This window comes from Salvia hispanica, chromosome 2 (assembly GCF_023119035.1).
Source record: "Salvia hispanica cultivar TCC Black 2014 chromosome 2, UniMelb_Shisp_WGS_1.0, whole genome shotgun sequence".
NCBI classification, from domain to species: domain Eukaryota; kingdom Viridiplantae; phylum Streptophyta; class Magnoliopsida; order Lamiales; family Lamiaceae; genus Salvia; species Salvia hispanica.
Window position 1 is genome coordinate 38,185,924 of NC_062966.1, and position 26,902 is coordinate 38,212,825.

At 38.2% G+C, this 26,902-nt stretch overlaps 6 protein-coding genes across 13 annotated transcripts; 3 read left to right on the forward strand and 3 right to left on the reverse strand.

Annotated features, from left to right (window-relative positions):
• Positions 1-1,988: 1,988 nt before the first annotated feature.
• LOC125206959 lies at positions 1,989-3,336 on the reverse strand. Its single transcript, XM_048106172.1, has 2 exons — positions 2,629-3,336; positions 1,989-2,546 (listed from the first exon to the last, which is right to left on the reverse strand). The coding sequence occupies exons 1-2, from the start codon at positions 3,334-3,336 to the stop codon at positions 1,989-1,991; spliced, it is 1,266 nt and encodes a 421-aa protein (XP_047962129.1).
• An 831-nt stretch (positions 3,337-4,167) lies between these two features.
• On the forward strand, positions 4,168-7,465 carry LOC125205279 (5'-nucleotidase SurE-like). The gene is made up of 10 exons (XM_048104117.1): positions 4,168-4,678; positions 4,877-4,971; positions 5,061-5,128; positions 5,222-5,265; positions 5,350-5,427; positions 5,504-5,654; positions 6,233-6,385; positions 6,471-6,581; positions 6,880-6,945; positions 7,043-7,465. The coding sequence occupies exons 1-10, from the start codon at positions 4,398-4,400 to the stop codon at positions 7,133-7,135; spliced, it is 1,140 nt and encodes a 379-aa protein (XP_047960074.1). The 5' UTR covers positions 4,168-4,397; the 3' UTR covers positions 7,136-7,465.
• A 1,133-nt stretch (positions 7,466-8,598) lies between these two features.
• LOC125208416 (transcription factor MYB26-like) lies at positions 8,599-9,737 on the reverse strand. The gene is made up of 3 exons (XM_048108022.1): positions 9,580-9,737; positions 9,385-9,514; positions 8,599-9,239 (listed from the first exon to the last, which is right to left on the reverse strand). The coding sequence occupies exons 1-3, from the start codon at positions 9,710-9,712 to the stop codon at positions 8,624-8,626; spliced, it is 879 nt and encodes a 292-aa protein (XP_047963979.1). The 5' UTR covers positions 9,713-9,737; the 3' UTR covers positions 8,599-8,623.
• Positions 9,738-12,283: 2,546 nt separating this feature from the next.
• Positions 12,284-14,321, reverse strand: LOC125203731 (probable prefoldin subunit 2). Its single transcript, XM_048102153.1, has 2 exons — positions 14,115-14,321; positions 12,284-12,747 (listed from the first exon to the last, which is right to left on the reverse strand). The coding sequence occupies exon 2, from the start codon at positions 12,744-12,746 to the stop codon at positions 12,309-12,311; it is 438 nt and encodes a 145-aa protein (XP_047958110.1). The 5' UTR covers position 12,747; positions 14,115-14,321; the 3' UTR covers positions 12,284-12,308.
• A 2,462-nt stretch (positions 14,322-16,783) lies between these two features.
• Positions 16,784-22,492, forward strand: LOC125207474 (probable phospholipid-transporting ATPase 4). The gene is given in 12 exon segments (XM_048106839.1): positions 16,784-16,995; positions 17,434-19,023; positions 19,025-19,440; positions 19,542-19,652; positions 19,743-20,019; positions 20,106-20,194; positions 20,281-20,359; positions 20,458-20,673; positions 20,790-20,915; positions 21,100-21,198; positions 21,273-21,464; positions 21,542-22,492. Coding segments are annotated over 11 exon segments (3,678 nt in total). The 5' UTR covers positions 16,784-16,995; positions 17,434-17,631; the 3' UTR covers positions 22,223-22,492.
• An 891-nt stretch (positions 22,493-23,383) lies between these two features.
• LOC125207478 (casein kinase I-like) lies at positions 23,384-26,538 on the forward strand. Of its 8 annotated transcripts, none has more exons than XM_048106841.1 (15): positions 23,384-23,546; positions 23,722-23,762; positions 23,906-23,996; positions 24,081-24,229; positions 24,312-24,407; positions 24,510-24,577; positions 24,666-24,733; positions 24,840-24,903; positions 24,990-25,074; positions 25,158-25,284; positions 25,374-25,456; positions 25,535-25,592; positions 25,762-25,862; positions 25,937-26,146; positions 26,268-26,538. In XM_048106841.1, exons 1-15 carry the CDS (start codon positions 23,471-23,473, stop codon positions 26,274-26,276), a joined length of 1,326 nt encoding a protein of 441 aa, XP_047962798.1. In that variant the 5' UTR covers positions 23,384-23,470; the 3' UTR covers positions 26,277-26,538. The 8 variants fall into 8 exon arrangements, with proteins under 8 accessions (XP_047962798.1, XP_047962799.1, XP_047962800.1 ...); XM_048106842.1 differs by having other exon boundaries at positions 25,940-26,146; XM_048106843.1 differs by having other exon boundaries at positions 23,906-23,975.
• The last annotated feature ends 364 nt before the right edge of the window (positions 26,539-26,902 follow it).

Below are 26,902 nucleotides of genomic sequence, written 5' to 3' on the forward strand. Positions count from 1 at the left end.
CATCTCTCTCACTCTATCTATCCCTAAAATCACCAATACTCACTCTCTCGCTCACCAAAATTCTCACTCTCTCGCTCACTAACATCAACACAACTCTCCCTCTCTCTCTCGCTCACCAAAATTCGCTCTGTTGAAACCCTAATTCGACGCCGCCTCCTCTTCCTCCTCCCAATCGCCGCCTCCTCCTCTTCCCCACTCTAGCCTAAATGGATTATGTACCCTCTGAAACCCTATCCCCCATCTATGGGCTAGATTCGGCCGATTCGATGTCCACCGTAGTTCCTGAAACGCCGATGGTGGAAGTCCCTCCGTGGACCGATTCTCAGCCCTCTATGTTCCTTGAAACCCCAGATCTGGAAGCTATACTCGATTCGGAGCTTATCGTCCCTGATACGCCGGAGACCATGCTCGATTCGGAGCTTATCGTCCCTGATACGCCGGGTTATGAGAGTCCCGACTCCACTGTGGTACCTGAAACTCCGCGGGTGAAGAGGCGGCGGCGTCCTGTTGAGGAAGAGGAGTGGTTCAAGGAGTTCCTCCTGATTCTCTTGCCCGACATGAAAGATCTTCTCTAATATTGTGAGTTTTGTAAGAATCACCCCCTATCTAGGGTTCGGAGATTCTGACTTGGTTTGTATTTAGGGTTACAGTATTTTTTTGTGTTGATTTAGCCACCCCCTTTTGGGTTAGGAGGCTTAATCTTGCCCTATATGCTGGAATTAGTAATGTTTGACTGATGGTCGCTCTGGAATTTGTTGTTGGTTGCTGGAATTTGTGCATTCTACTGCTATATGCTGAAATTTCTGATGTTGGGCTGATTAATCCAATTGTGGTGCTTATTTGTATGCTGAATGGCTCTGAGGGATGTTTATGATGGTTTATTGTTGCTATACTTGCTGCAATTTGTTGTTGGGTGGTGCTGTGGTGATTGTGGTGCTTATATTGTGTGAAAAGCCACCCCTTGATTAGGTTTGGAGGCTTTTATTGGTTCCCTATGCTGAAAATTTTCTGAGGGATGTTTATGATGGTTTATTGTTGCTATACTTGCTGCAATTTGTTGTTGGGTGGTGCTGTGGTGAATTGTGGTGCTTATATTGTGTGAAAAGCCACCCCTTGATTAGGTTTGGAGGCTTTTATTGGTTCCCTATGCTGAAAATTTTCTGAGGGATGTTTATGATGGTTTATTGTTGCTATACTTGCTGCAATTTGTTATTGGGTGGTGCTGTGGTGAATTGTGGTGCTTATATTGTGTGAAAAGCCACCCCTTGATTAGGTTTGGAGGCTTGTGTCCATTCCCTATGATGAAATTTTTCTGAGGGTCTTATAGCATCATCCTGCATATGTGCATCACATTAGGTTTGCACTATTTCTATACACCAAAAAAACAAAAACATCAGACCCTAACCCAAAAAATAATAGGGGCTGACCAACACACCAAAAAAATCAGACTACCCTATTCCATAAAGACTATGGCCTGACCAACACACCAAAAAGATCAGTCCACCCTATTTCATAACCATCACTTTGGCTTACTTAGAAGCCAAATGCATTTGACAGAGGGCCAATATCATACATTGACCCATCATTGTTCTCTGGCATTTGTAAGTAATGCAACACCTCTCTCACAAGATCCTCCTCCACTTCCAGCACTTTAGGCAATCCAACAGTTCTTTGTAGCCTATCCTTGTTGATGTGAGGAACTTTGTAGCCATTTCCACCCCTGCACTGTAGGATTTCAGTGAGGCAAGCCTGCAAGCTTAGGAAAACTTTATTGAGAGTTTGTGGTGAAAGCTCTGCAAAAGAGCTACACACATTCCCCACAAGTTCATCCACAATGCTGCATGGTTTCTCATACTGCAGTGACTGAATTGCTCTAAAAAATCCCAAGTTTAAGATGTTAGTGTCAGGGGAATTAGGTGGTTGACAAATCAGTTGGATTTTAAATCCATCTGAGTTGGCAACAGCCTGAAATTCTGGATCCATAGCTGTTATGTGTGGGGTTGCATTATCTTGCTGAATGCATTTGACAGAGGGCCAATATCATACATTGACCCATCATTGTTCTCTGGCATTTGTAAGTAATGCAGCACCTCTCTCACAAGATCCTCCTCCACTTCCAGCACTTTAGGCAATCCAACAGTTCTTTGTAGCCTATCCTTGTTGATGTGAGGAACTTTGTAGCCATTTCCACCCCTGCACTGTAGGATTTCAGTGAGGCAAGCCTGCAAGCTTAGGAAAACTTTATTGAGAGTTTGTGGTGAAAGCTCTGCAAAAGAGCTACACACATTCCCCACAAGTTCATCCACAGTGCTGCATGGTTTCTCATACTGCAGTGACTGAATTGCTCTAAAAAATCGCAAGTCTAAGATGTTAGTGTCAGGGGAATTAGGTGGTTGACAAATCAGTTGGATTTTAAATCCATCTGAGTTGGCAACAGCCTGAAATTCTGGATCCATAGCTGTTATGTGTGGGGTTGCATTATCTTGCTGAATGTAGATGTCTTTGCTTGCCCAAATTGGCCACTTGGCCTTAATTGCAGGTATAATCTGGCATGAATAACAATAACATAGCTAAATGATGATCTTTGTTGAGTTTTTAAGATCTGATAGAATGGAAAAAGTTGCATACCTTGTTGATAAGGCAGTCTCTCATCACTTCCTTTGTGACTGAATGTAATGGCTTGGTTTCCATGGTCCCTCTGGGCCTGTTCTTTGACTTCCTCTGTGCTGGCAGTACTTCAGTGAAGGGAAATATTCCCACCTTACCATCATAAGTTGCCTGCCCATCCATACCAAAATGTGGTCTACTGACAGCACACATAAACATAACTTTGGTGATGAATCTCTTGGATTTGCATGATCTATATGGCTCATCCTCATCCGGCAAAAGGTAGTACCTGTCTGATGCCTTGGTCATATAGAACCATTTTTCATCTATATGCACTACATTGTGCATGCTCTGATATTGAACTCTACCTTGAGTAATTTGTGGCTGAAGTTGACTAAGACTCCATCTAACTCTTGCTAGCTTATTCATATTAGTGAGGGAAGGTTTGATTGCATTCGTATGTGGCCTTAATTTACCTTGCTTCACCCATACACCTACTGTGCTCTTGCTAACATTCAATTTGACAGCCATTGTTCTCAATGAAGCTCTCTCAAGAATAGATAAGTTTCTAACCTTTTCTTCATTAAGTTGTAATATGTCAGCATGTGTGTATCCTTTAATCTTTCCTTCCATGCTTGCAGGTTCTCCCCTTTGCATCTGCTCCTTGGCTGCCTTCCATAGCCTGTACACGGTCTTCCTACTGACCTCAAATGTCTCTGCTGCCTCCATTACAGCCCCTCTTGCAAGTACTCCATCATGGTTGTGCTTGAGTAGAAACTGAACCACATTGTTCTTGATGTTGCTGTTCAAGTGTTTGGTTTGCCTCTACCCATTATCCATCCATATGATGAAATTTCTCCGAGGGATTTAAATTTACATAAACTAAGGGAGTTTTTTTGGAGTTTCTCAGATTTTGGGGTTGGTAAGAGTGTCTTAAATGAGTGTAGGTGGTGTATTTATAGCTGATGTTTGGAGTTGTACCTTTTGGAATTCAAATTTCCCTCAAACTTTTTGTAGAGGAAAATTTGAACATTTCAGTTCCCTCCTTGTATTTTTAGCACTTTTGGAAGTGTATTTTGAACAGATTTGAAATGAATGTGATGAATTAGCATTTGAAAGCATTTTGTTAATGTTTGTGTAATTTTTAAATTCAGTTTTTCTTTCTTTCTTTCTGTCCGTGAAACTCAACACATAAAAACTCCAAAAAAAAAATTTGGCAGCTTCTTTAGTTTTGGTAGACAAAGCCAAATTTGGCACTTTCATCTCATACCAATAAAACTTCCAACATGGAATAAAATATTTTAACACAATTGAGGTGGGTCCCAAATTCCACTATCACACACCATTTATTACACACTCCAAAACTTTCTTAAAACCCGTGCCTTGGAAAAATGGGACTACTATTGCTGGACGCAGGGAGTATTATCTTAAGCTCTCTCTAAAAATTGATCATTTAGCAATATAAATATTAATACTCCTACTACTAATAATTATTTATCATTTTTTTTTTACAATCGAATTCTTCAATTAAATCCCAACCACCTCCTCAAGCGATTGCTCACCACGCGCCAATGGCAGCCCTCAAATCCCTCAGTTCCCTTCTCTGCAAATACCACCGTTTGAATCGCGCTCCCTCTCTCTCCCCTTTCCTCATTATCTCTCTCCCTCTCTCAATACAGTAGCTTTGATTTTCAAATCCACCTTTCCCAATCCTATCCCGCTTTCTTCATCATCACCATCGCAATAATTCCACTCAGATTCCACTCCCCTTTTCTCTTTTCACTCTGAAAATGACAACTCCTGCGCTGAAGAACAACTTCCTCCCTCCCGGCCTCGTCTCCAATCTCCAGCAAGCTCTCGCAAATCGCAAGCCGGACGAAGACGACGCCGTTTCGTCCAAGGCCGACGACGATTCGGCCCCCGCCTTCTCCTCCGAGGGCGACGATGACTCCTCGAAGCCCGTGATTTTCGTCACCAACAGCGACGGAATCGAATCTCCCGGGCTCTCTTTTCTCCTCGATGCTCTCGTCTCCGAAGGCGCTTACAATGTCAATGTCATTGCCCCTCAATCGTAATTAATCATCCTTCTCTCTATGTTGATGCAATTTTTGATTCAGTGCACCATGAATTTGTTTCAATTTGATTGAATGATCTTTGCGTTTTCCATTATTATTTGGGGGTGGAATTGATGTGTCCTAGAAAGACATCTCCTTTTTATGCTATGTTGATTTTTGGAGGTTTTGCTGATCTTTCTAGAGGGCAAATGTAGGGATAAAACGACGTCGGCGCATTCGGTGTCGCTTAAGGAGACTATTGAGGTGAACTCAGTTAAGGTTAAGGGAGCCACTGCTTATGAAATTTCTGGTGCGGTTTGATTTGTTTGTATGTTGATTGTATCTGAGTTATGTGTTGTGTGGTATTGAATCAACCGTTGTGCTGTATGCGACTTTCAGGAACTCCGGTGGATTGTGTGTCGCTAGCATTGTCCGGTGCACTGTTTTCATGGACTAAGCCTCTTTTGGTATGTTTGTTTGAATTTTAACTAAGGATGTCAGTTTTGTTATTTAGGTGTTGCTTGGCTCTCCAAAGATGTCATCTTGTTTCTTTCGTGTAGGTGATAAGTGGTATCAACAAGGGTTCGAGCTGTGGACACCACATGTAAGTTGCTGTTGTTGTACTCAATCTTTTGTGTTCCGTTGATTTTGTGAGAACCATTGCTAAAAGGATAATCTGGTAATCTAGGTTTTATTCGAGCGTCGTTGCTGGAGCTAGGGAAGCACTGGTTTGTGGTGTGCCGTCCATTTCTATATCGCTTAACTGGTTTGTTCTTGTCCTTGCAAGTAGTTTGTGATTTCACTTCCCGAGTGTGTGTTGCTTAGATAGCAAACTATTGCAGGCAGGATGAAAGTCAGGAAAGTGACTTCAAGGATGCTGTCGCTGTGTGCTTACCAATAATAAAGGCAGCCATGAGAGATATCGAGAAGGGGTTTTTTCCTAAAGGCTTCTCGTTGGACTTGGAACTTCCGAGAGCACCCTCTGCAAACAAGGTTCAGTATTAGTATCTTATCCATTTCATTTCATAGGTGACAAAAACTAGGACTGTGTATGCAATAGGACAGATTATTAAGGTGCTCGATCATGCTGAAATTATATCGTCATTGAACTGTTAGTTATATCAGCATTACTTGGTTAATTGTTTCTTTCATAAAATATAAAGCTTGCTGGGATGAAGTGTTACTGAAATAGTTGCGAAAGTATTTCTATTCTTAATGCTATGTTCGATTTTTGATACTTGGCGTCAACAGACTTGGTTCATTGTGTGATGTCTTAATCACCGTAGCGTTTTAGAGTTTATAAATGGGCCCAAATGAAGCACAATGGATTGATGTTGGGTGCTAATATACATGATCCTTTTGCTACTCTAAACCATTTGAGAAAGTTGTTGATTCGAAGTTTTTCATTATGGGATTGAGAAAAAATCGGTCTTTTGCAGCTCATGTGAATAGTTCTTGACTTCTTATATTTTGCATTACTTTGATGACTATGTTCTGTTTTACAGTGAAAACTGATTGAATCATTTGTTTGAGTACAAAATATACGCATCATTGCAATATTATTTCAACAGGGAATCAAAGTCACCAAGAGAAGCCAGTGGAGGTCCAACCTTAACTGGCAAGCCGTTTCAAACACCAGGGCACAGGCTACTGCACGTTTCGCTGGTGGTCAGCCACCCATGGGATTGAATATTGCCCAACTCAGCCGTGATGCATCTGCTGCTGTGAGTCATCTTTAGACATTCAAATATGTTGTTTATCTTTTACTAGTGTGCAATGTGATAATTACTTTGATGCTTTCATCCCCAGGGTGCTGCTCGGCGTCTGACCACTCAGAAAAAGGATATCGAGGTCGTTGAATCAGTTGGTGCATCAGAGAAATCTGAATTCAAAAGGACAGTCAAGTATTTCCGCGCAGAGGTAAAATTTTATGTGTTCGGATATAGAAAGTGTAGCGCTGTCATTAGTCTTTTCTATGCTTTAAACTCATGATTAGTGATCTTTAGAATGAGTTCCCTAGCCTAACCTTTATCGATTCACTTTCTTGAAAAGATCTATTAATTGGCTTATAAAAAACTAATCTTTACTTTAGCTAATTCGAATCATGTGCCACATAGGTCTGGATATCATACAAACTAGTTCTTGTTTCCCATATTCTTATACTAAGAAATGATCTGTTGATTGGCTCGATGAATGACTCGACTATGTTATTGTTCAGATGCTCCACAAGGACAACAAGGAAGACGGTGAGGATCTGGATTTCAGGGCGGTTGAGAATGGCTTTGTAAGTTTGGCCTTGCTACGTTTTCTTGCAAAATCTCTTCCAACAGTGATAGAATCGGACTATTGGGAGCTAACGGTTTCTGCATTTCTCGAAACAGGTTTCACTCACTCCATTCTATGCCTCCGTGGATTCAGAGACCGATGCTGCAGCTTTGAACTGGATAAGCTCTGCAGTACTAGCGGGACAATAGGAAGACGAGCTGTCGGAACTTATCTGTACATTTTGAAGCCTCAAGCTTGATCATCTGTCACATGTATTTTTCTAATACCATGTGGCAGTATTAATTTATTTTTTCCCCTCATTTCTTCTGCAGAAACTTAGTTTCTTTCCCATTATTTTTAACAGTTACTCAAAAATGGATCATAGGTTGGTTTTTTTGGTTTCTTGATTTTGTTTTTTTTTTTTTGGGTTTTATCCTCAAATTCTGGTTTTTTTTGAGGTTGGTGTACGTATTGGTTTGTTGTATAAACTCTGCTTTACCAGAAAGAATAGGGTTTTTAGTTACTGAATTTTTCTTACATTTAGTGGTGATGTTTTGACATTTAAGTCCAAAATTAGATTACTAATTTGCTTAACATGCTTTTTGATGTTGGTTGTTTGCTGTATCTAATTTTGTGCAATTAGTAATCTGGTGATTGGTTTTTGTAATTATGAAAATTTGGAGATTTGTAAAGTGGGAATAATGATCACTTATTTCTGTGTGTCAAATGAGCTGTTACATGCATATTGTCATTAAGCTGTTTATAGTAGTAGTTGCTATTTCAAAGGGGTTTTGAATGTTTTGCCTTGTATTACTATGTAATAATGTGATGTTGGGGTCAACTTAATTACTCCATCCGTCCCGGATAATTCGGGTCATTTTGACCCGGCACGGGTTTTAGTTGACTTTTAAGTATTGAAGATGAGAAAAAATAGTTGGGTCCTACATTTTCCTATCTGTCTGATTAAGAGTTTTAAACTGAATGTCATTTGGCAAATTTTTTAATTAGGGTAAAGTGAAACAAATTTGAACTACAAAATTTTCACATAATTTATACAATTAATAATGTCAACAATTTTTTAATTAACGTAAAGTAAAATCATATTTTGATTTTACACATAATTTATACAATTAATAATGTCAACAATATTTTTTGAGATATTATCAAATAATAATATATGAGATTAAATTAGAGTGATGTTCACAATTATATTATTCTTGTAAGATATCTAGCATAAATTTTTCTCCCTATTTATATCCATATTATATTCATAAAATAACATCACCATTTTCAGAGTGCACTTTAAATCCAAACGAATTTCTTTTTATACATTCCATTTTTTCTAGTTTTGTGCTCCATACATTTATAGTACATTCTTTATGCATGCTTATTAAAGGTACATTACAACGTGCACAAATTTATATTTTTGTTTTAAAAGACAATTCTTGAAACAATAAATTTACATATCCTCATTACAAATTTGTAAATTTATTAATCACTCAATTTATATCATATGTATAATTAACCACCGAATTTCAAAAAAATATTTGAAACAGTTTTACGAAACATCTGCAGAAAATAACTATTAATTCAACACATAAATTGACACATAATTATGAACAATAAATTACGAAAATCATTAAACAATTCAATACAACCATAATAACAATTTTTTAAAAAATTATTAGCTTCATTGGTTAATTCCCCATCTCAAATGAAGCAAAACATCCCGGCAGCGGCGGCAGCGACGCGGCGGAGGGCGGCGGCGGAGGTACGAACGAGGCCATGAGAGACGATATGTTCTTGATATGGTTGGGATAGAGCGGCCCGAAGCCCGAATCAAGCCCATCTTGCATAACATCACCAGCATTTGCAGAAACCCCAAATTCAAACCCTTTCGCCATCTCAGCTAGCTCCGGCATCAGCGCATCCAGCAGCCCCGAATCATGATCGTAACCGTCGAATCCGAACGCGGCAGCGCCGTGATCCTGTTTCACAGCTTGATTGCATGTGATCGGCCATGAGTGGAGCTCGGAATCGAGCGAAATTGGGGCGTGGTGAATTAGGGCTAAATTGGGGGCGTAATTCATCAAAGGCTCAAATTGGGAATTAGGGTTTGTATGGTCGATTTGGGGATTATTTGCGATTATGAGATTGTTGCCCATGTAATCGCTCATGAGATTTGAGGAAGAAGAGATTAATGCTGAGGACATGTTGTGATGTGCCATGATCTTCTTCTTGATGCTCGAGTTCCAGAAATTCTTCACCTCATTGTCTGTTCTTCCCGGTAGATGCTTCGCTATTTGAGCCCATCTACACCAAACACAAAAAGATTCGATTTTTATCCCTTTTCCACTTCAATCAAGAGGCTAATCCTAATTTTTTGTGAAAAAATTCTCAACTTTTCCAAAATGTCTACGTAAATCATCATTTTAGAAGAGAAGATGAGGATTAAGACCTGTTGCCTAAGAGTCTGTGGAGCTCAATGATGAGGGCAGCTTCTTGTGGGGTGAAATTGCCTCTCTTGAGATCAGGCCTTAGGTAGTTGATCCATCTCAACCTACAGCTTTTTCCACATCTTTGCAATCCTGCAAAAACACACATGAATTAAATCATCATCTCTCACATGAAATGCCATGAGAGAGAGAGAGACCTGCGAGTCTAGGAACGGTGCTCCAGCAGCCGTGGCCGTAGGTGGAGATGTAGTTGATGAGCTTCTCATCTTCCTCGGGGGACCAAAGCCCTCTCTTCACTTTCTGTTTATTGCAGCAGCTGTGATTTGACATTTGTATCCTTAATTGCTCCGAACTCCCTGACAGTGCAGAAGGAATTTAAGTGGAGAGAGAGACTAGAGAAGAGAGAGTGTGAATTTGAGGTGAAAAAGCTGCTAAGAACCGTTGAAGATGTTTTATAGTGAGGGTTTGTGGGCTGTGAAATTGGCTTAGCCATCCATGCAGTTTGTCTGCGTATCTATGTATACATACACACACATATATATGTGTGTCTATGTGTGTTTCAGTGTGTGTTACTTACCTAAATAGTCTTCTTCTCACACATAGACATAGCTAAGAGAGAGAGAGAGAGAGAGATTTGGATGTGTATTACTTGAAATACATTGAATGCAATAGTATACATAAAATGAGGGATGATCGGAAGGGATCTTTGGGGGAAATGTGGTTGGTTTTGCATTAAGGTCTCGTTTGGTTTGTTTGACTTAAAATGATAAGATATTGTGTAGATTTATCAGGACATCCACAACGTTGAACACTGCCCACAACCATTGAGCACTAAGAAGTAGTACTAGAATAAAGCCACGTGGCAGGCTATAATTAGGCAATGAGTGACGTACTCTTACATGTTGGAGTTAGTGTATGCTCAAGAAGTGAATAAAATACGACGTTGCAAATGGCTTCACCTCTATGGACAAAGGGACTTGAAATTTAAATTTTCTACATTGGCTCCAATTTTGAAATTATAATCATTCCTTGTACAACACCACAAAAAAGCTAGATTTATAACTTGCTACTCTCCAAAAGCTAGCCACAAAATAAGTGGTGATTTCTTACAAAATGCATAAGTATGTCTATGTTGTACAAGGTGGTCCATCTATGTATTCTCCCTCCAAAAATACAGCAGATGTCTTCTTACTTCAGTTCTACCTTGTTTCTTGGTTTTAAGGTTTAAAAGTGACTGTCCTTTTTATTGTAATCATGAGAATAAAAATTCTTGTGATGAGGAATCTTTTTGTAGCTCCATTTATGAAGAAATTTTGGCAAGTATTCATCATTTTTCTGATATTTTAATTTGCAGAATAAAAAAAATTTAGCTAAGGAATCTAGCAGAGATGTGATACATGAAAAGAAGGGATTTCGTTTAGGAATTTTTGCCATTTAAATATACTCATCACAGCATTCAATTTTGTACTTTCCCATCAAGATTCATATATGTATATGTGTGTGTGTTGTGTATATGTTTTTGTCTATGGAACTGTTTGGAATGTGATCGAAACAAGAAACAAAAAGTTTATTTTATTTTTTAAAAAATTTCCTTTTAGGGTATGGAATTTGCAATAGTTGAAAATAAATCAGCAGACTACAAATGGACTTTTTGAGTGAAAATTAATTAGATTAAATACCGCAATAAGACTTGAATTGTGGAAGGAGAAAAATATGGAGTATTGATTAGGGATGAGGACCACATTATACTCTGCTTTTTTCCTTAATGGTTTCACATTAAATGGGATCATCATCAAGAATGATGCCAAATTAAAACAAAAAGTATAATGATGATTAGTGATTATTGTGCCATGTTTTGAATATACTATATGTTTGTTAGCCAAGGTGTTTTTTGGTCCCCATTGAATTCATTTTATGGATATTCGGAAAAAACATTCAAAATATATGAAGACAAGGAAATGGAATTTATGTCATTTTCAAGTCATAATAAAATCATACAATGCTCATAGAACCATAATCGAGTCTAGGATGAGAATACAGACTGAAATTTATCCCCTAGAAAGAAAATATAGGTCTGACATTTTTCCAAAAAAAGTTAATACTCCTATATACTTATTTCTTTTTAAAATTCAAAAATAAATTAATGGTCTTATGTATTTTTAAATCTATTTACATGATATACTTTTTTTCTTTGATATATAAAAATCAAACTTAGTGATAGTGACATGCATGGAGTACATCATTGTGAAGAGAACAAATAAACCATGCAACTATAAGATAAATGCATTTCCAAAATTGAGCAAGAAATGTTAAAATTTTAAAATAAAGGGCCCAAATCACAACACATAAATGGAAGTTAAAGAGAGAGGCAATCAATCGTCCATAGCTCCAATTTCCAAAACTACCCCTGGGTTTATGATAGAAAAAAATGATTGTGCTGTTAATGATACATCAATTCTGCAATCATAATAATACTATTTATATTGACTTAGATGGAAATTTCTGTGGTCCTACCAAAGAATTAAATTGAAGCTTCTTACTAAGTGAAGTAGTACAATGGCTATTGTCTTAGTAGCAACTACTACTAATTCTTTTTTGATGGAATCGTAATGAAAACGTAACCTGCTAAATTTTGCATGGTTTGAAAGTATGTAACGTAATTTTGTCACTAAATTTGCAGGGGTATAGTTGGAATTTCAGGTTGAAGGTGGGCTGAAAATCCAAAGTTCAGAAGGCCATTAGCCCAAACTTCTAATCAGGCCCATTTAAGATATATGGGTGGTCTCTAATTTTTTTTTATTTTTCAGTTAATTGTGAGTCTAATTAATTTTTACATGCCCATCAAAAAAACATAGAAAAATTTATCAACTTAAAAGGTTTCAAATTTCAATCACTAGATACAGAAGCATATAACCTTCAACTGCAATTAATTCGATCCGGCAGGGCCAACGAGGACGCCCTGCGCGTTCCCTTCCTTCTTACTCTCATCCTTCATTTCACCATCGCCCTTCCGGATTCTGATTTTGTACTTGGACTCGAATTCGGCCAGGTCCTTTTTCTTCTTCTCGGACGCTTCATTGAGCCGAGCAATCACCTCTTCAAGACCTTCCTTATTCCTCTGCACAGCTGGCAGAACTTCTCTGATTGTTCTCTCAACAAGGACGCCTCCAATCATCCGGTAGCACCGCCTTGACGGATCGAGTGGTTTTATGGCATTGATCACAAGGGAGTGCTCGCTGACCTCCATTTCCAGCTCGGTGATCTTGGAGTAGAATTGGTTGATTTCATTTCTCATGGAAGCATATACATTTGCGATGGCTTGCTCGTTCATTGGTTCTTTGATGTCACCTTCAGCCCTGGCCATACTATTATCCAAAGATCAAAGAAATGTTAGTAACCATCCAGGATCATCTAGCATGTATAGAATACTCAGCATGGACAAGAATAAATAGCTATTACTTTTTCAAGGGAAGGGAGGAGAATATATAATCATTTTGTATTACAAACATGAACGTGTCTAATTCGACCAAAATACTCGTGTGTGAAAATCAATAGCATAAGTGGGTACAGGCAGTCTTTCTTTGAGTCAGCATTGCCCAGTAGTAGAAGCAATGATTAGGTTGGGTCACTTGTTTTGAGATCTCAACAGTCCATTAGCCAAGAGCTCAGGTGAAGTCTTTTATAAAAAAACACTAGTTCATGCTTTCATATAGGCAAGCAAGAAACGGTTCCATTTAGTAAATGAACGATAGTGAAGAGGTGGGACTTAAACCAACACACACGCACACAAACATTCAATCTACAGTCCGGCAATTTAACTTGAACCTACAATCACCTATTTTGGTTCCACAAAAAAACAGTATTGAAAATGTGATAACCTGAAGATTGACAACATGATTCTCAAGATCGAAAAGAAAAAGAAACAATGCGTGCTTACTATTGATCATACAAATAGATTCAAACAATCCAATAATTTATACCTCAACCACACAAAAACAAAGAATAAACTACTATATGCAACTGGATCGTAAAAAAAGAAGATAGGACAACCAGATGTTTGCCATATTCAGGAAGAAGATTAGCTAATTTCTGATCAGTTCCACCAATGAAAGACATTGAAACCTAGCAGTTATCACGAGTCATGACTATCTCATTCAATTTAAGCTTCTAAAGCCAATTTCACCACACCATTAGTTATCCTCTCCAAAAACATAGGCATTTGCAAACTCAGACAGACTAGGTTTTTTTCTCGTCAGCATTTCATGATCATACTAATCACATACATCCATCTCATCACTAGCATTTTCCAGAAAATCCATTGCTATAACAAATTTTTATCCCAACTCATCTCCAAATAAATGAAATGCTCGCATCTTTCTCATTCACAAAAGCTTTCAGCATATAATGATTATTCAATTTCAAATCTTCTAGTAGTTCCAATCAAATCTATGCGCTGCCCTAATCTACAAAATTCCTTCTATTGATAATTGATGGAGTATTTATTAAGAGTTACAGCATAGAGTAGTGAGTCTTCCACACAGATTCACAAACTATTTTTGCGGTTATTCAATTCATTATAAGCTTCAAACACCGTAAACACCATTTCCACTGAAAGTTCCGCATTTAATTCAACAAATCCAAATTACTAGTAACGATCTATTGAAAGAGCTGATTAACAATCTCAATAAGCGGCTAGAGAAGAAGATGTAACACAATTGAATAAGAAGTTGACCTGATGAACAAATAGAACTAGGGCTTTTTGATATTGCTGAGCGGAGAAGAGAGCGGCGTGCACAAGTCCACGGTGGCAGCAGCGGTGAGCTGTAGTGCTGGCGCGAGTGAATTGGGGGAGAGAACAGGGGCTGCGGCGGCGGTAGTGGCTGTGGATCGGTGAATTTCGCCGGAGATTTTGAGAAGAAGATTTTGAGAGAGGGTGAGACGATTATTATTATTTTTAAGTATTAATTTATTTATTGGGCCGGATTTAGATTTTAAAAAAAAAACGGCCAATTTCTTATATGCTATTGGGTCAAAGGCCCGTCAACCCCTCCAAATTTAAATATCTTGACATTTTCATTCATTAATCATTTATATTACTGATTAAAAAAATGAATATTACATAGAGAAATAAGTGTCATGTTATAAACCATCAATATGATTTATAGTAGTACTATGATTTTTGTTTGAAGGCCTAATTGCCTTAAAAATCATGTACTTTCATGAAAGTTTGATTTTTCCCGTGAAATATAAATGTTGCGCAAAAAATCATGAACTTTATCGGGTTGTGTAAATTTCCCGTAAGACCCGACTCGGTATATTTCCAGCCAAAACTTATCCTACGTGGCTACCGGAGTTGTCAATACACAAAACGACGTCGTTTTTACACGCATAAAACGACGTCGTTTTGTGTAGTTTTTGTTAAAAAATTAAAATTAATCATATAGGGTATATGATTCTTCTTCAATTTCTTCCTCCCATCGTGAAGTCCAATATGCAATTCCTCCATCGCGATTCCTCCTCCTCCAGCTGCAATTCCTCCATCTCATTGTGATTCCTCCTCCTCCATCTGCAATACTTCATCTCGTCCTCTTCCTCCATCTGTAATTCTCCATCCTGTCCTCCTTCTCCAGCTGTAATTCCTCCATCCCATCGTGATTTCGTCTTCAATCAAATCGCGATTTCGTCGCGCCATCGGATTCTGTAGTCCTCCCCGTCGTTGTCGTAGCCCTCGTCGTCGCCGTCACCACCGCTGAAGATGGGAGCACTTGAGCGCATAAGATGGGTTTGCCAATTCGTTTGCGTTGTGTTTCAATTCATTGTCAATTTTGGGATTTGGGAGATAAGTATAATAAGTAATGCTTTTGTTTATTGAAAAAATCCATCTCAGCAGTCAACTCATCGTCCACGTCAGCATCAATATCGTCATCTTAGCCGGAATACCCAACACGGGAAATCAGCACACGGAAGTAAAGTTCATGATTTTTTACGCAACATTTATAGTTCACGGGAAAAACCAAACTTTTGTGAAAGTTCATGATTTTTAAGGCAATTAGCCATTTGTTTGAATTCCTGAGTATATATTTTCAACTAGTTTTGACGTTTCATCCGTTTCATTCATATTATTGAGTCATTTTTCTATTTTGTAAAGTTATAACCTAATAGAGTCATTTATATTTTTGAAAAAGATAATCTTTTCACTTACTTTATTCTCTCTTTAATTCTCTTATTTTATTCTTTTCTATTTTATTCATCATTCACTTAATATGTTATTCTTAAACTTTGTGCCAAATTTCCAAACAACAAGGAGGAAAAATAATTAATTTTTAAATACTATAAATATACTTAAATTATATACTGTGTCGATATTATACTAATGAAATAGACATAAGAAAAAGTATATGTTGATAGAGTAATGGAATAAGAAAGAATAATCATATCGGGTTTTTCTAGGGTTTAGGGTTTAGCTTTTGTAATTAATTACTATAATTAATTACTATAAATAATTACTCCCTCCGTTTCTTCATAGTTGAGTCATTTTTCTATTTCGGGAAGTTTCTTTATAGTTGAGTCATTTCCATATATGGTAACTTTTTTCTCTTTCTTACTTTTTTCTCTCTACTTTATTCACTTTATACTTTATTCTCTCTACCTTTTCATCTCTCTTACCTTTTTATCTATTTATTTAACACACCCAACATTTATTTCTAAAACTCCGTGCTGAAAAGTTTCGCCTCAACTATGAAGAAACGGAGGGAGTACTTTTTCTTATTCTTTTTCTTATCTTTTACTTTACTAATTGTAACATTCGAATCAGTGTCCAACAAAAATTCATATTCTTGTGGGACAGGGGAGTAAAAAATATGCATGCTCATTAAATTTTATATCTCTAATTTTATTTTTCAAAATAAGAAAGTAATTATCAAATTAAAATAATCAGTAGCACGTGGGTTGTGATCATGCCATAATTAATATCAATATCTTAGAAATGAATAAAAATGCACAATAATTAATTGGTCACCTATAAATAGCATTATAAGCACACAAAATTGGAAAAACAATTTTGAAATTAGAAGTATTTCATTTGGTTCACTCTCAGGTACTATCTCACGATCCCATCTCAGGCTATAGATAGCCATAATAGTAGTGCAAGAATGCCAGCTGCGACAATGAAATGCAAGACTATAAATATGAAGACTCTTTTATTTATTGTTTTGCTATTATCGGATTGATAGTGTCTATCTTATCGGATTGATAGTGACAAGTATCAGATACAACTGCTTTAAGTAACACAATAATTCTTACCAATATTATTAAATTTAAAATTAATTACTCAAATTCGAAATAATTACAAATAAATAACATTATTACTCTAAATTTCCCGTTTTATTTTGCGATGAAAAATTCACAGAGTAATGAGAGAGAAACACGAAGAACTTTAGAGAGAAAAAAACAGGATTCAGAGACACAATTTTCTCGCATCTCTCTCTAAAAACTCTCCCAATCTCTCCTTTCCGACCCTCTTCCTTCTCGCTATCTCTCTCCACCGCGCCACCCCTCAGCTGATATTCCATCTGAGTTTGCCTCCATTTCCGTTTTCATCATTTTTTGCTCAGGTAAAATCAGATGAATTTGCCAAAAATACCGTTATTTTATGCGCGGGAATTGTGTGATTTGTTTCGGCGTGATGAAGAAATTGAGAATGTGAAATATCGGTTTACGTTTGATTTGATTTTTGGAGCTGGAGTGATAGTTTTTTAGCTGGAATTTTGCCTGTCAAAATCTTGTTAATTGCGTTGTTTTCCGTTACCATGCTATGATTCGTTTGGTATTTGAAGGGATATGCGTCGTCAATTTATTGATTTCCAGCTGATTTTGTGTGATTTGTTTTTCAATTGTTCAATTTGAGTTTGGTGATTTTGTGATGATATATGCATTAATCATGTTATTTAATTGGAATCTAGTCATTTAGGCGTGGATAGTAATATGGCTTTGTTTAGCTATGCAAATGATGATGTTAGTTTGAGCTATTTTCTGCATTAATTTTGTTTTAGGTGGTGCATTGCTAGGATCCACCGATTCAAATATTCTAGGGTTTTGGAAAATTTTGAGGCGGGCAAGTCAATTTGCCATGAAGAATGATGCTTGCATAAGAAAGCCTTTCACTTGCCTTAAATGGGCAAGTGCTGCTGGTTTTGTTTGTGAGATTCCCTCAGAAAGCTAAGGAGGATTCACTTTGAAATAGTTAGAAAATGGCCCGGGGGAGAATCAGGGCAAAGTTCCGCAGGAGCAGCCTTTACACATTTGCTACCTGCCGCAGGCCACGCACTTCCGACGAAGAAGAAACAACCTGCCTTCCTGTCGAAGGGCCTGGTTACTCGCGAGTTGTTCAGTGCAACCAGCCATATCTGCACGAGATAAAACCGCTCAAGTATTGCACGAATTACATATCCACCACCAAGTACAATTTCATAACATTTATTCCCAAGGCAGTATTTGAACAATTCAGACGCGTTGCCAATTTGTACTTTCTCCTGGCTGCAGCGTTGTCGCTGACTCCTGTGACACCTTTTGCTCCTCTGAGCGTGATTGCTCCTTTGGTCTTTGTTGTGGGGCTGAGTATGGCTAAGGAAGCTATGGAAGATTGGCGCCGGTTTGTGCAAGACATGAAGGTTAACTTAAGGAAAGCGTCTGTGCACAAGCAAGATGGTACTTTTGGTCCTAAGCCGTGGATGAAGATTCGGGTAGGAGATGTAGTGAAAGTAGAAAAGGATCAGTTCTTCCCTGCTGATCTGCTTTTTTTATCTTCCAGTTACGAAGACGGGATTTGTTACGTAGAGACTATGAATTTAGATGGAGAGACGAATTTGAAAGTGAAACGAGCCCTCGAGGTAACACAGAACATTGAGGATGATTCTTCTTTGAAGGATTTCAGTGGAACCATCAAATGTGAGGATCCAAACTCCAGTCTTTACACTTTTGTGGGGAAAATGGAATATGATTGTAAGGTGTATCCCATCGATCCAAGTCAAATACTCCTTCGAGACTCGAAGCTTCGGAATACGGCCTATGTATATGGAGTAGTTGTATTCACTGGTCATGATAGCAAAGTTATGCAGAACTCCACGAAATCTCCTTCTAAGAGGAGTACAATCGAGAAACAAATGGACAAGATAATTTACATCCTTTTCATTGTTTTGGTGGTCATGTCAGTCATGAGTTCCATCGGTTTTATTATGAAGACGAAATATGATTTGCCAAACTGGTGGTATTTACAGGTTCCGGACCATGAACATCTATATGATCCTCAGCAACCGCTGCAATCAGGGTTTTATCACCTGGTTACTGCTCTTATGTTGTACGGGTACTTGATACCGATATCTCTTTATGTGTCAATTGAGGTTGTAAAAGTCCTCCAAGCACACTTCATAAACAAGGATATCCATATGTTTGATGAAGAGACCGGAACTCCAGCTCAGGCTCGGACGTCAAACTTGAATGAGGAATTAGGTCAAGTTGATACAATCCTATCAGATAAAACCGGAACCTTAACATGCAACCAAATGGATTTCATTAAATGCTCGATTGCTGGCATTGCATATGGCACTCGTCCTAGTGATGTCGAACTTGCTGCTGCGGAACTAGATGGTGAGGGATATGGATGGTCAGGGTCAAAGCGGAATGTCTCAATCGGCAGATAAAAGTCAAGAATTTGTGAAATCGGAAATCCAATTGGAGACTGTTGTTACTGCGAAAGATGACATGCTTAGGCTGCCGATAAAGGGGTTTGGCTTTGAGGATAACCGCCTCATGTCCGGGAATTGGTTTAACGAGTCGACTGCTGATGACATCTTGCTATTTTTCCGAATACTATCGGTTTGTCACAGTGCAATTCCAGAGCAAAACGAAGAGACTGGAATCTATACATATGAAGCAGAATCACCTGATGAAGGTGCATTTCTTGTTGCTGCCAGAGAATTTGGTTTTGAGTTAAGTAAAAGAACACAGTCGGGTGTACATGTACGCGAGAGATACCCTTCCTATGAGGACCCTGTTGAAAGGTGAGATAATGGGCAATTATCTCTAACTTCTGCGTGGATGATTTGTTCTATCTTTGACCAGGTTGTGATGTGTGTCTTGTACTATTTACCTCTGATTTCAGGGAGTACAAACTTCTAAATTTGTTGGACTTCACTAGCAAGAGGAAGCGAATGTCTGTAATCGTTAGGGATGAAAATGATCAGATTCTTCTCTTCTGCAAAGGAGCTGACAGGTCTGATTCTTTTGCTACTGTTTCGTGTTTATTGGGCTACTACCTTCAAAATCTCTTCGCTCTTGTATTTAAAGAATTTGTATGATACAGCATCATCTTCGAACGCTTAGCGAATGGCGGGAAAGAGTATTTGGATGTTACCACAAAACATTTGAGCGATTACGGGGAGGCCGGACTGCGGACTCTTGCAATAGCTTACAAGAAACTCGATGAGGCGGAGTATAATGCTTGGAATGATGAATTCAGCAGAGCAAAAACCTCATTCGGTAGTGATAGGGAGGCAAATCTGGAGCGGGTGTCTGATATGATGGAAAGGGACTTGATACTTGTTGGTGCAACTGCTGTGGAGGACAAATTACAGAAAGGAGTATGTCATATAACCTGTCATTGCTTATGCTCGTTACATTGCAATTTTGGAACTCCATTTACTTATTCCTTATCATTTCTCTCTAGGTGCCTCAGTGCATCGACAAACTTGCACTAGCTGGTTTGAAGATTTGGGTTCTGACAGGTGATAAGATGGAAACTGCAATTAATATAGGGTGTGTTGGCTGTACCTATTCATGGTAATTCTGCAAGTCTAAATCTTTTAGAAGCTGAAACTAAAATTAGTGCTGGTGCAATGCAGATTTTCTTGTAGTTTGCTTCGGCAAGGAATGAAGCAAATTTGTATAGCAGTCAATCCTGAAGTTTTTGAGTCCAACGAGGTAGTTCCCTGTAGGATGGAATCTATGGATGCTGAAATTATATTTGGTGAAGCTAATCTAACTCTGTTGTGCTGCTCTTATTATTGGAATTTTCCTAGAGTTCTTCTGTAGAGGAGGGAATCTTAAAGCAAATTACCGATGGTTTCCAAATGGTAAAGCAAGAAAAGGATCCTAATGCTGCATATGCATTGATCATCGATGGAAAGACTCTAGCATATGCACTGGAGGATGACTTGAAGCAGATATTTTTGAGGTTAGCTGTTGAATGTGCTTCGGTCATATGCTGCCGAGTCTCCCCTAAGCAGAAAGCTCTTGTAAGATACTTCAAGTATACTCTCAAAGGTTTACATCAATGGGCTATTCAGTCTGTTGGCTTATGATTTCAAGTTATCTTCCTATCATTTGACACCTATCATATATGTATACTTAGGTAACCAGATTAGTAAAAGAAGGAACTGGGAAAATAACATTAGCAATTGGTGATGGTGCAAACGACGTTGGCATGATTCAAGAAGCTGACATTGGAGTTGGCATCAGTGGATGTGAAGGAATGCAGGTTGGTGATGAATCATTCTCACTGTAGATCTTGATTCGTTACAATACATTTCACATAAAGAGATTTATGTGCCCTATGTTGTATTTACTTGCAAACAAAACCATATCTCGTGTGATCAATCACGCGTGCATATTGCATACATATGATTCGGAACTGGCCAACTAATAGTATCAGTTACTGGCAGGCTGTGATGGCTAGTGACTTTGCCATTGCCGAGTTTCGGTTTCTTGAGAGGCTTCTGGTAGTACATGGACATTGGTGTTACAAAAGGATTGCTCAAATGGTAAGTAATAGTAATAAAGTTAACTCAGTTTTTCATTTGATTAGTTCTAACTAGACTGCAATTTTCTGTTGCAGATTTGCTACTTCTTTTACAAGAATATCGCGTTTGGCCTCACAATCTTCTATTTCGAGATGTTTGCTGGTTTTTCTGGGCAGTCAGTGTACGACGACTGGTACATGCTGCTATTCAACGTCGTTCTCACTTCGTTGCCCGTCATTTCACTCGGTGTTTTCGAACAAGATGTGGACTCTGAAGTATGCTTGCAGGTTAGCAATATCCTTGCACTGACTAGTTTTTTCTCTATCTGGACGCTGCTGTTTGAAACAAACTTTGCTTGTGGCAGTTCCCAGCTTTGTATCAGCAAGGCCCGAAAAACCTATTCTTCGACTGGCTGAGGATATTCGGGTGGATGGCGAACGGTCTCTACGCCTCCCTCATCATCTTCTTCCTCAACATCATCATCTTCTACGACCAAGCTTTCCGCGCCAGTGGCCAGACGGCCGACATGACGGCCGTCGGGACCGCCATGATGACCTCCGTGCTCTGGGCCGTCAACGTCCAGATCGTGCTGACGATGAGCCACTTCACGTGGATCCAGCACGTCCTCATCGTCGCCAGCATAGCCACGTGGTACCTCTTCCTCCTCGTCTACGGAGAGCTGCGGCACGCCCTCGATGTGAACGCGTTCAGGATCCTCCTCGAGATCCTCGCCCCAGCCCCGATCTACTGGTCCTCGACCCTCCTGGTCACGGTCGTGTGCAACCTCCCGTACTTTGTCCACATCTCGTTCCAGAGGTCGCTGAACCCGTTGGACCACCACATCATCCAGGAGATCAAGTACTACAAGAAGGACATCGAGGACGGGCGCATGTGGAGCCGGGAGAGGTCCAAGGCGCGGCAGAAGACGAAGATCGGGTTCTCGGCGAGGGTTGACGCCAAGATCAGGCAGCTCAAGGGGAGACTGCACAGGAAATACTCAGTAGTGGCCAGTGGCCATTCTTCTCCAGCAAGGCAACACAATTGATACACACACATGTATGTAAGTATAGATTCTTGATTCTTGAAAAGAAAAATGTGTTGTGTTGACCTGATTCAGTTTTGTAAAGGGTTTTGGCTGGTTGGAGAGTTTCTCTCTCATAGTTGAGTTTCTCTCTCATAGTTGAGTTTCACTGAGGTGAAAAATCTTTGAGGTGAAAGCTCTCCATGCCTGTGTATGTAAAATATATGTATAGCTTCTTTATATTTCTTTCATTATATATAAAATATCTAACCGATCTCACTCGAATTGTGAGAAGACTTGTGTCTCTGTTATGATAAATTTTGTTCATGAAAATTGATGAGAGTACTTTTATTGAGTCTGAGTCTCACTTAATAAATATATCAAGTGATGTTGAATAGATAAAAATAAGAGATTATTTGGATCTGAAATCTTACGCTAAACTAAATAAAAAATTTAGTTACATACAATATGAGAAAAAAAAATGAAATTAATACTCATTGAAAGTATAATTTTTTGTGTAGGAAATGACCAAGAATGATATACTAGTTAGTAGTTGATAAAATCACGGCCGAATTTGCTATACTATTTATTTATGAACTTAACATTTGTTCACAAAAATCATGAACATATGTTTTGTAGTGGATTAAAATTGAATTAGTATCAAATTCATTACAAGATCTAAATTTATGGTTTTTGCAACCAAATTTTAAGTCCGTGAAAATACTAAATGTTGTCCAAAGTTTATGATGATACAAACCAACAATACCTAAAAAGTAAAAACTTAAATACATATACGTAAAATTGTTCAACAGTCACATTTTGTTTTGGAACATCGATACCTATTGATCTACCTTGTTTCGAAATTAATTCGGCATTCTATGGTAATTTAATGAAATAAACCTTTCAATTTATATATACATTAATAGTAGTAAAAGATAAATTAACTGAAAATTTAAAAATTTGCCGTAAGAAATATTCTTAATTATAAGCATGCTTTAAAATTTATTGAGAGGTAGTTATATTTTAATTTAGGTTAATAAATCTAAATCATTAATAAAAATCATAATCAATTTATAAGTGTAATTTGGAATCCGAATATTTAAATTTTAAAATTAAAATTAAAATTAAAAATTCTAATTTGATAAAATTCCTTCATATTAAACTTGCCAACTCGCGGTTTCTCAATCTACGAATTTGCATGAATTGATTGAGGTTGGGAAAAATCGAGGCTTTCTCAATCTACGAATTGCGGTTTCCACGATTTGAACTGTGATGCAGCCCCTCGTTGTGAATAAGTATCGCCTCGGTAGGAAAATCGGGAGCGGCGCCTTTGGGGAGATATATTTAGGTTCGATTTTGCCACTGTGTTTTTTTTCCGGTTTTGGGGTGTTTGATTGATTGCATTAGGGTGTTTTTACTGCTTAATTCGATGCATTGTGCGTGTTTTCTGTGTGTTTCACTGTGTGATTTCTATTTTTCCTCAAATAGGTTTCTGAATTATTGCTTCTGCTGCTTGTTTGCAGGAACTAATGTAAAGACGAATTTAGAAGTAGCTATTAAGCTTGTTAGTAATTTTAAATGTTGCTTTTCTTTCCTTTTTTGATGTTTGTTGATGCTTTTCTTTGATTATTGTAAGTGCGTGTGTGTGTGCGTGTTGTTGGTCTTTCCATACCCTAGCAAGCATTCAATTTTGCTGAATTTGGTCAGGAAAGTGTGAAGAGGGAACACCTGCAATTACTTCGCGAGGTGAAAATGTACAAGTTGCTTGGGAGAGGATGTAAACCAATTAATGATCTTTGTTAATTGTCATCAATTTGATCTTTTGCATCGTTGTATTTGTGGCATTTTCATCATTCGGTATTCTTTTTTGTGTGTTTGGTAGCTGGGATTCCGATGGTTGAATGGTTTGGATTCGAAGGCGGCTATAATGTGCTTGTGATTGATTTGTTGGGGCAAAGTCTTGAAGACTTGTTTAGCTTCTGTAGTAAGAAACTGTCTTTGAAGACTGTTCTCATGCTTGCGGATCAGATGGTGGGATGCTTGCTCTTTCTTGTTACTCGGTTACACTTTTGATGTTTCAATATTTAATATGAAAACACGGACCTTTTTTTAGATTACTCGGCTTGAATTTATCCACTCTAGGGGTATACTGCATCAAGATGTAAAACCTGAAAATTTTCTCATGGGATTGGGGCGTCGTGCCTCTCAGGTTGCTCTTTTTTTCCCTTAATTTTGAATGTGTTTGCTGTTTCTTTTCTTTGTGTTTCTTGATTATGTGATCTTTTGGAATTTGATATTCCGTGGTGTGTAGGTTTATGCCATAGATTTTGGCCTTGCCAAGATGTATAGAGACTCAAGTCATCGGCACATTCCTTTTCGGTAGGTCCATTCAGAACTCTAAATGTTAGAGCTCCCCGAAGAACATATTAGACATTACTAAGCTGTGGTCTTTTATGTTAAATGTCAGTTCCAGAGGAAGTGAGCACTTGACTGGGACAGTCAGATATGCAAGTTTGAATACTCATGAGGGCTATGGTACTAATGATACATATATTGATTCTTCTTTCAGTTTAATCAATCACTTGGATGTACTGTTATCTGATTGTTTTTGAGTTTTATGTTTGATTATGTGAATGCATAGAACAAAGTCGCAGGGATGATCTCGAATCACTTGGATTTGCTCTCATGTATTTCCTAAAAGGAAGGTATATCTAATCTAATAGAGTTGACAATTTGGATTCCTCAATATTGAGTTCATGTGATGTGGATATTGATTCTTGGAAATATGTAGCCTTCCTTGGCAGGGGTTGAAAGCTAGAACCAGGTTAGAGAAGCACAATAAAATCAAAGAGAAAAAAGTTTCTACTTCGGTTGAGGTAATTGGCACTTTAATCTGTTACCCGATGTTGTGCAGATCCAATTGCGTAATTATACTGATATTGGTTCAATGCCTTTACAGTCTCTATGCTGTGGATATCCTACTGAGTTTGCTTCTTACTTCCATCATTGTCGTTCGCTTAGATTTGATGAAAAGCCAAATTATGCCTATTTGAGGAAGAATTTCCGTGATCTTTTCAATCGTGAAGGTTCTGACTCTCCTCCCATTTCAACTTTACATGTTTTTACGTAATTTGTTTATGGATCCTTTCTTCTTCGGTTTTGGCTCCCGTCGCAGGTTTTCAGTTAGATCATGTATATGACTGGACAATTTTGAAATCTCAGGAGGCTGATTTTGCCAGACCTCCATCTCATGCTCTTGTTAGTACAAAAAATTAATTTTGGTTTATGCACTCTTTTCGCTCCGAGATAAAAGCCTCAACAATTTTTTTGGGACAGGGAACTGCTGCTGCAACAAGTTCAGCGATGCAACCCCACAACATTGGCAGACAACCAGGTATTTTATGGTTTTTGCCTTTTTTGGTTAAGTTTTGATCTGATTGCAGCCTAATCTCTCTCGTCTCTACTCACTTCTAAGCTATCTCGATAACTCTACTTGTGGTGAAGTGCATCATTTCTCCTTAACCTGTGTCTAACTTAAAAATAATTCAACTATACTTTTGCAGGCCGGGATGAAGATGTTGCTTGTGGCTTATCTGCCAATGCTACTGGGAGCTTTTCTAGACAGAAAGATGCAACCACAAATGACAAAACCATGACTAAAGAAGTAAGCATGCTCAACACTTGCTCAGGATGATGTAAAACTGTGCTTCTATTTGCCTGATCTTCTTGTGGTTGTAGCAGCTATCTAGCTCTAACCTCTTCGAGCAAGTTGGAACATCAAGACAGCCAACTGTTTCCAGCAGTCGTGATCTGGAGAGCTCTACCAATGGTAACAACGATCCTCCTTCGCCCCGGATGGCATCTTTTACAAGAAACACCTCGAACGTGAAAAGTTTTGAGCCCACGCTGCAGGGCATAGCAGATCTGACAATCGGCCTGGATGAGAAGGTACTGCTTCTTTTTACTATCAGAATGTGAATACATACATAGCATTCGAAAAAAAGTCGTTGCTCCATTGCTGCACGTTACTATGAGCTAATGGAAACTTGAAAGTATTATTTTGATGCAGATTTCTTGAAACAGCACAGGCACAGAGCGAGCAAGACACGGGACGAAAGCACGGTCGAACCTTGTTATGTTGCATCAGCAGTTAAAGAGAAGAGGTGTTAGTCTCACAAAGGATATGCTTTGATATCTTGCTCACTTTATAACTCTCTCCTCTCTCTTAAACTCTTATCTTACTGAGAAAATTCCCAAAATTTTGTTTGGTTTGGTTTTACATTAGTATGAAATTAATTGGATATTACTATGTTACACGGAAAGATAATGATACTATTTCATTGAGCATGAAAACTCAAATTACTACCTTTTTGTAAAAGGCGAACAACTGTTTCAACCAAATCGAAGCCACAAGAAACCTTGATCAAACAAATAATTGAATAATTCCATTATATCTTAACATATGATCATCAAGAACTTTACTTCAATCACTTCACAAAATTTCAGCATAAAATATCTACATGGCAAATAAAAACAGTAAAACCAAAGATCACCAATAGCAATTCAAGAAAAAATTGCTATAAACATACTTTTCGCCAAAAAATGAAAATACATAAGAAAATTGTCAAAGTTATGATCTGATCGACTATTTTAAAATGTTGCGGGATTGGCAAAAAATTGATGGTTTTTTCAACAAATTTCTCT